We start from the raw sequence: 9,332 nt of genomic DNA, 5'->3' as shown, positions 1-9,332 counted from the left end.
CGCTCTGGCTACCGAAAGACTAACCGCTTCACGTATGATTTCCAGAACCCTATCGTGACGCCGCGAGTATTGACCGCTATCCAAGAGTACCTTACATCCTACCAGAAAATGTTTAGCAGTTTCAACTACCTTCCCACAGATATAGCAAGTTTTTTCGGTACTTTTACCCCATCTTACTAAATTACTCCGATCTGGGAGAGTCATTTGGAACGCATTAAGATAAAATTTTAGCAATGCTGGCCTCCAATCACGAATTAAGGTGCGTCATTTTAGTTTTAATGGGATGCAAAAATCTCCTCATTCCACCTCGAACCACTCGTTCTGCATCTTTAAACTCACTGAATGAATGTTATATTTATCATTCTCGTCTTGCCGAATAAAAGACTTCAATATATCCGTATCTTGGGCCTTCTCACTTGATCCTTACCCTTCTCTGTTAAGATCGTTCAAAAAGCTATCTACTATTCCTTCTCAAGTTGGAGTACGACCTATATTATCTATTTTACGACCGAGAAATTTAAATGGTGCATTTTCCGTAACCGTAGAAACGCATTGACCGCCTAACGATAATCCCGGATCGTATGAGGAGTATCTTGTACTCCGCCTACCGAGACGCAGACAGTGACATTTACTTGATTTTGACCTCAATCACTCACTTACAGAATTTATCCACTTCATCTAATAGTACCTGATAGTCTTTGGGGTTAGTCATTATTGCGAGATCGTCAGCGAAGGCTAAAATCGATTCTGTGTATTTATTATTGAACTTGAACCGATATGGCCCTTTTTTCATATTGCTGATTAGTTTATCTACTAAGATATCAATTACAATATTAAATGCTATTGGAGATAAACAACCTTGAAATAGTCCTACATTGTAACTGAGAGTTTTTGAAAGGCCTTCTTTATTGTTATAGAAAACTTTAATTTTGAGTAATACGACGCGATCATATCACTAACTAGGGGTGGAAAGTTGTACCATCTTGGCGCGAATAGCTTTAATTCGTGTTGTATCGACCCGAACGCGTTCTCTAAGTATACAACAGACTTTATTTGCCTCTCGCTTTTCCTAGCATGTTTTAAACTGTCCGAAATTTACATTTAAATTAAATACGTATGATCCTTAAAAACTGCTTTAAAACCCTAATCAGTATATCGTGTTGATTTATGGTTATGCAACTAAAAGGAGTTAGTTTAATAACTAGGAAATTTTGTTACTAATTTTAAATCAGCTAAAAAAATTAAGAACTTCAAGTCATATAGGTTTGTCGTAAAAAAAATAAATTTAAATAGGTCTTAATTCTAGAAACCTATAACTATATGATATAGATATGAAAAGCGTTACCGACAGTTATTGATAGTTTTGATTTTATAGATCTTTTTTTCGAGCTATCTTTGCGTTTCGTCTCCGCTCGCTTTACTAAGTGAAGTCTGCCCTTTATATGCTTTATTTATAATACTTCCTGTATCAACAGTTAAAAAAATAATACTATATTTGATTTGAGTTAACATTAAAAATCGTATATTTATTTTGCTTGAATTATTCACATTGGTTATGTTGTAAGTTGTTGTACACTGAGTCATTTTCTTCCAACGTATGCTGTATACATAGGCATGTAATGGCATAAAAAATTAAAATTAAGAATTCAGGAAAAATTAGTTAATGATCGCATAAAGTTTGTCCAAAAAACGGAACCTCATACCACGAGTCACGTATTTTGACAAAATAAATAAATTAAAACCTTTATTAGCTATAATTTTATTTAGTTCTTAAATTATATAAATTAAAATATCTTTGATGTGCTATGTTAACAAACGTATGAAGTGTTCATCTAGGTACATATAGTGATTGAGAGGTTGCTTTTTTTATTTAGAATCATATACTAGTTATGTTATCAGGTTTTGGTTGGGGTCGCGACTGTCTTTAACAGAGCGAAATAGGACCACGATGTGCTCATAATCTGTAATATATAATAAAAATGATGTCATTAAAAAATTAATTAATTGAAAACTATACAAATATCTAATCTAGATATAAACAGTTTAGATATAATCAATATTTTTTTTACTTTTTTTCTTTTGACGCTAATTTGTTGCAATTGTACAAGTTCTTGGTATAAGTTAAAGGTTCTTGTGTCGGACTATTGATGTGTACATTGACAGCTCTGCGTTTGATAGAAAATCTCTCCGTCCAAATTAAATTTGTTTGATAAAACAATATTTAATATTGCAACCAATGAAGACCACGTAAAATGAACCTTATATATATTTAATAGTTTAATAATTTTTTTAACTAACAAACTGTAACGGTAATAAATGTGGCGTTGAATAAAAAATTGCAAACAAATTAACTCTATACAATCCGTTACATGCAAACTATAACCTTATACAATTGCATTATGTGTTTTTGATAACCGTTCACATATAAATGTGAGGTTAACACAATACCGCTATTTCGTAATCGGTTAGATATATATACTCACGCTCATGAAGGACTTGAGATTTACGTCAAAGAATCCGAAGGCTGTCAATTTACACGGCTTCAGAGACCTATATAGATACATATATATAATGTATTATTTATATATAACGTAAGAAGATATTATATATATTTCAATTGTTATATATGTAAAATATATATTTCTAAATTAATTGTCTCATATATTAAGATCATATTTTGTTTTTTATATATTATAAGTCTGTCCTAATCATTTCTAAGTTATAAAAATTATAATGATAAATGTGATGTACTAAAAAAAAATTAATAGGTAAGAAATATATTATTTACAATTATTCTGTCGAGTTATGTTAAATGGATATACAAATATATTTAGTTATTGATTAGATAGCAAACAGCAGAGACGGTTAAAGAGTGGGAAACGCGTTTGATCCTTCAGTTTTGGCTGAGCCATATTTATGGCTTCAGCTTACTTGATAGTGAAAATATTTTTTATGTGTAGACATTTCTTTTAAAATGTTTTGACTTACCTCAAATGTATTATGAGAAGGCTTTTGACGGACTTGGCGTCCATTTTGTACCATCTGCTGTTGTATATTGAAGAACCTACTTCCATGCTCTGAAATTTTTTTATTGTATTCATCCCTAACAAATGTACTCAATCTAACAAAACAATTACCCTTAGTTACTACACACGTAGAGTTAATCGTTTTACATTAACAGTATTAACGTAGGTTATTAAATGAGTAGCGATTATAAACGTACTAAATACAAGTTATCCTTAAACTAAATATAATGAGTTTTACGTGTATATTGTGAGGACACGTGTGGTAAGTGTTGAGACTTCAATCATATTGAACATACCGACTTCATAACGAGATCACCGAAGTAGCACAGTAAGAATATCTGCGCGAGGTTACAGGAGAGGAAGACGAGAAACATGAACGTAACCTCGGCGTTCTTCATTGACTGGAATCATGTATTACATGTAAATAAAACTCCCTGTATATATATTAATATAACTACATATCATAAGGTATGCTAAATACTACACGATGATGAACTTTGTGTTAGTTTAACTCATTTATATTAAAAACAATATAGGTACTCTAAAAGCTCTAAATGCGGTCACTGAGATTTTCCAGTAAAACCTAAGATTTACCGACTCTTAAAGGTATTATATAAGGTTGACTGAAGTGAAAAGCTAAGTTTTTCTGATTGTTTTACTCCTAAAACCAAGATTGTGATATCCAATCCAACCCACCACCCCTGACGGCTGACGACACTAAAACCTAGTACATAGTGATTTCGAATGGTAAAAACCCGAGAAAATTGGCCCAGTTTCAGCAATGACCGACTCATATCGGTAAATCCTAAGTTTAACTGGAAAATCTTCAGATTTACCGTACTTCGAGCTTTTACAGTACCATAAAAACTCAACATATATATATATTTGAACCAACATTCGTCAAGTTCGTTGTGGCTATAACAAAAGTATTAGATTTTCTCAATACCAATCATCAATTTAAATTTATCCAAATATATTAGTGTATTTTAGACCTTAATATTATATGAAATTAAGTTATAATTACAACAACATTGAAACCAGTCAGACATATCAGCATTGAACTCGAAAGGAAATTGCATAAAAATGATCTGGTGTACACGAACTCCAAGTTATCAACGAGTCTGGAAAGAATTATATTGCTGTTATATTTTAAAAATTCAATATATAAGATATCTTAATATAACATACTTTCATTCACTAACATATTCGCGTACTGAAATTTTGTTTGACATTTATCATTCACTCGCGACGATACTTTATCATTCAATTCATTGTAGATGTACATTGAATATAACATTAGTTTCATTCACTAACATATACGCTGACAGTTTATTCGATATATATCATTCACTCGGTCTTTGTTCGGTTAAATCAATATGCATATCAATTTATTCACGTGAACAAAAAGTTAACTTTATATTTACCCATTCACTAGCTTACCAATACCCGCGTCTTCGTTAACGTACTCGTACGTAACGTAATGGTTTTGAAAATCATTGATTCTTAAATTTCAATAAATATATATATTAAACGGAAATATAGTAATAATTTAATATTTAAATGGGAATTTACTAATAAATAAAACCTATTCAGTATATATGAAATTTATCTAGTAGTTTTGTAGTGTTTTACCTACTTATTACAAACAGGTGCCATACTCCTTACTTATCCAAGTAAAATTATGCCCTATTAATATTATAAAGGCGAAAGAGTGTGTAGATGAATGTATGGATGTTTATTCCGTTATACCTCGAAAACTACTAAACGGATTTTGATGAAACGTTATATTATTATAGCTTAGACATCAGAGTGCGATAGCAGCTACGATTTATCCCAGAAATATGTATAGTTGTATTACGGCGTAAGAGTAGTATTGTCTATGAAGTCACGACCTACGTGACAGGCTATAGAAGTCACGAACGATTTGTTATCATATCTATTGTTTTAACATTATACACATCTCTGGGCGCAAATACGAATTCTACGCGGACGAAGTGGCGGTCACAGACTAGTTTATAACAACACTCACTCGATCAGCGACTGATGCCATTTTATCAGTGGTATGCAACTTTCATCAAAGATATTCTCACGTGAATGACAATTTTCGTTGATGGTCCTTTGAAAGTGTTCTGCCAACAGACGATATTGTACCTTGATGTAGGTACAACACACGTAGAGCAGGTAATCCGTACCAATGATGATGAAAATTACAAGACACACTGAAAAATATAGATATTATAAATATGTTCGTTTGTTTGATATCTATAATCTCAGTAACTAAGATTGATTCTAAATATACGTTTCAGTGTGATAAACATCTTATCAAGAAAGCCTTCATAGTCTTTAAGACATCACGATACTATGTATAGTAACAAATAATTTGTTTAAAAGATTTCATTCGTATCAAATAAACAAATAAATTATATATATATATTTATTATAACTTCGTGCTCGTCAAACAAACGCCTTCAGACAACAATTCTTCACAATAGTTTTGTAGGTGTATACTTATAAATTGTTATGACTTAAATAAAATATACATATTGTAAGGAATTTCCATCAAAGAGTGTTATAACAAAAACATGTCTTACAATTTATTAAGCAGCTTTAAAATCATACTGAAAGTTTCAAAATTAACCAGAACACGTAATAATATGTTAAAACTTAGTAATGTTAATTAAAATTATTACCAGACCAAAACTGATGTATGTACACGAAAGGCCAAAGTCTAGCGTCGTTGTGATCAAACGAAAACGGATATTCTACTTTCAGCGGGAAAATCACATCAAATACGCCATCTTTGATATAGAATATACACGACACTACCAACGTACTCCACGAGAACACGACACAGAGCATGGCGTTTAGAATCTTCGATAATTTTAAAGTGAAATGAAGAAAATCGATATCTTCACTACTAATCGATTTATTATTATATTTAATATCTAATTTCCTTAAACTCGCTACTAAATCGCATATATTATCTTCGTAGTAAATAAACAGTAATGCCTTCAGAACAGATAACAATGTAAAAAGGGCGCAGGGTGCCATATACGTGACCTCCGCGATGGTACCACCTTCATTAAGACGCAGCACCATCCACGCTACACCACATATAGCTTCTGAATTAAACCATATCATGTTAAATATAAATAAAAATCGATTTTTCCATCTCGTCCTCACATTGTTGTATCTACTCCTTATAGTTAATCCGTTACAAGACAAAACTAATTCTATCTTCTTAATGCTCTCGTCGAAAGACATGTTGAATAAAACAAATTTTATTCATTGAAGTCACTTTTTATATTAACTAATATATAATTACATATAATTAATATGTAGCAGCCAGCAATTATTACAGATACGCACTGTTTTTTTTTTATTTCAATAATATTTTTAAATAAAGAACGAACAATGTGTCTCGTAATGGCCATAAACATTGGTTTAGAAAACTTCTGACTTTCATGAACGGAGTTCGAATTTTAAAATATATTGTAAACAATAAACAAAATCACATGAAAAAATATATATTCTGATATTGTATTTAGCGATTCCATATATATATATATTACTAATGCATCAGAATAACATATAGAGTTTAATTTCCAAAGATATTGTGTGTATAACATGTCAAAGCCGCGGGCAAAATCTAGTTTAATTATACGCGTCCGTTACAATGCTTGCGTTCGTATTGAATATTGCTCGGTCGGATCCCCAGACAAATATGTACATGGTTATGAATACATCCTATTGCTTTCTGAAACTATACTTTTTAATATGGATAGGTACTTAAAAATACAGTCTGATGTATCTTTTTAAAACAAAAAACTCTCCCACAATTGATTAATATATAAAACATTATTGATGGAACCCCAAAAATACAAAAAGAAAATCGAAATTACAAGTTGACGTTATTGTATTAAGAATAGTAATTAAATTTGGTAAATATTATACGTGAATTACTATGGAACAATAATAATAATTATTATATATTAACAGACAATAATTTATGGCGAGTGCTACTTAGATATTATCATTTAATACATATAATATATATATGTTTATTTTAATAAAATATTGTCTGAGTATTTTCATAAATTCTCAATTAAATATAATATGTGTGTATTCCAATACTACTGACATTATTTGCGGACTCACTTAAATTTTGTAATAAAATAGCTACAAGAATAAAAAAATCCAGCTAAAGAAATAGTTCCTTTGAAAAGAGGTTTCCTTTCATTTCAAAAAAAAAACTATTCAAGTACGTCCTTGGAATATCTGTCAAAGTCACGTCATTTTTGACATATGACACATGTATACACATAACATTGTCTAGCACACACACATGCATGTGGTATGTGTGTGTAATGTATGGCGCCCCTGCTGTGCAGTATTGACTATGGGAATTTATGATCAGGGCTGGCACGGGTTTGATTAATTTCGCTATTATTAATAATTAATTATTTCATTAGGGTCGCATAATTAGGATAACTTTTTATTGGAAATTTTGTTAGTAAGAATAAGTAATCCAAATAGTTACTTGGAACCATTGACGCGATCCCCCATAATTCCGTGATTGTAATTTTATTTTCGTTACTTTTTTCCCAGGACCTCATAAATCACTGTTGCATTATAATTTGCATATACTGCCAATTTAAATTCAATACATTTAACACATTTTATAGAGTTCTGTGGTTACATAAAACATTGACGCAAAAGGAGCTATCTTTGCGGTATGTTGATATTTAACAAAAAACTTTGTGTCAATAATTAGAAAATGTAAAGAAAATATTACAATACAGAATGCAATATGAAATCCTAACCATTGTTGTCCCCATGTAAGCTGTAGCTGCTCTGACGGGCGCCTCTAGCTACATGCGAAATATCCTCTGAGTGACTTTAAAATAAAATAAAAGATTAAAAGATCAATAAATTGAAAATAAATATATATAACAATTAATTAACAGTGCCAACCCTACAGCCATCACACCCCTTGCATGTCAAGCCCCTGCAGTGTTTGGCAAGTGTACACACACACATACAAGACAAACACGCACGACACTCACACGGCTACACGAATAACTTGACAAGCCATAAATTTAAAGGAACCTGTTCTTGGGGTCCCTTGCCATGTGGTTCAGACCTATGTGCTATACGACAATACAAAATACACCTTATAAATAATGCAATACGATATAATTTAGATTCTTTAATCATATAGAGATCAATGACAAGTAATTTAAACCGTATCGTAAAGCAATAAGCGTCATAATACAATATCTCTATAATAACGTTCCATTTCGTGTGTTCTTAGAATAATTTGAATGCGTGGAATTTTATTTTGAAAAATTAACAGAATTCCGTTGATTGTTAGAATTGTAACAGTTTTAAAGAGAATTTGCTCCAATGATAAATCTGTACAATAGTTTTATTATAATAGTGTACCGTGTGTTTTATATTTATAGTGTACTTGAATATTAATAATATATAGTGATATTTCGTATAACAACGCCAGTAACACCTTTTCTGTTTAAGTTTGCCATATTGAATAATCATTTATATTAATGGCTTCTTTGAAATAGTAATTTTATCATTAATTTATTGAGGTCTTAGGAAAATTTGTTTTATACATCATTATTAAATTTTTAAGTTATATAAATAAAATGTTTTAATTTTATCTCAAATAAAATGAAAAAAACTAAAAACTATAAGTTGAGAGTTTTTTCGCTCGTAAATCTTATTTAATACGGACGTTGAATTATCAATTCATAACGTTAATAATTTAAATATCTAGTATCACGATACAAACCCGTCTGAACGGTAATTAATACTACATAATGTATGTAAGAAAGCAAACATTACTGACTGGCTGTTACACGCTACTTTTTCCGTGTTTGTTATATTAAAAAAGTTTTCTTGCGTACAAGAAAATACAATATTAAACACGTGCTTATAAGAATAGTTATTGCTTATGTATACTTTACTATATATATTTTATGTAAGGTCAAAATTTCAAAGGAATATAATTCGTAAAATTATTTAGTAATCTTTAACCTGTATACGATCACAACTATATAGATGTCTTTATGTTTATAAACATTTGACTAAATTCATCAACATATGAGAAAAAACTTAGTACTCGTGATCCAATAAACTGGTAGTAAGGTCAACCTAAACCCGCACACGTCCTGAACTGTTAATATTATATTTAATACTAAATTAATTATTTATGAAGTAACAAAGAAACGTTCAGACGCAAATCACGAGAACAAACAACTCTCATCGATGTATGTATATTCAGAAAAA

At 30.6% G+C, this 9,332-nt stretch overlaps 1 protein-coding gene across 1 annotated transcript; it reads right to left on the bottom strand.

Annotated features, from left to right (window-relative positions):
• Positions 1-1,706: 1,706 nt before the first annotated feature.
• On the bottom strand, positions 1,707-6,290 carry LOC116773701 (odorant receptor 67c-like). The gene is made up of 7 exons (XM_061528874.1): positions 5,717-6,290; positions 5,056-5,245; positions 4,051-4,147; positions 3,323-3,427; positions 2,989-3,077; positions 2,484-2,550; positions 1,707-1,961 (listed from the first exon to the last, which is right to left on the bottom strand). Exons 1-7 carry the CDS (start codon positions 6,288-6,290, stop codon positions 1,896-1,898), a joined length of 1,188 nt encoding a protein of 395 aa, XP_061384858.1. The 3' UTR covers positions 1,707-1,895.
• Positions 6,291-9,332: the final 3,042 nt, after the last annotated feature.

The sequence above is a fragment of the Danaus plexippus genome (genome assembly GCF_018135715.1).
Source record: "Danaus plexippus chromosome 22 unlocalized genomic scaffold, MEX_DaPlex mxdp_33, whole genome shotgun sequence".
Taxonomy (NCBI): Eukaryota; Metazoa; Arthropoda; class Insecta; order Lepidoptera; family Nymphalidae; genus Danaus; species Danaus plexippus.
The sequence above is the reverse complement of the archived record's forward strand: the minus strand, read 5'-3'. Positions and strand labels throughout refer to the sequence as shown.

Bases quoted from the DNA above. Each gene is read 5' to 3' on its own strand.
- LOC116773701 (XM_061528874.1), bottom strand. From the start codon at position 6,290: ATGTCTTTCGACGAGAGCATTAAGAAGATAGAATTAGTTTTGTCTTGT. The intron at 4,148-5,055 runs GTGAGTGTTGTT...AATTCTTTCCAG, and splicing joins TGGCATCAGTCGCTGATCGA to ACTCGTTGATAACTTGGAGT. The intron at 1,962-2,483 runs GTGAGTATATAT...TATATATTACAG, and splicing joins ATCTCAAGTCCTTCATGAGC to ATTATGAGCACATCGTGGTC.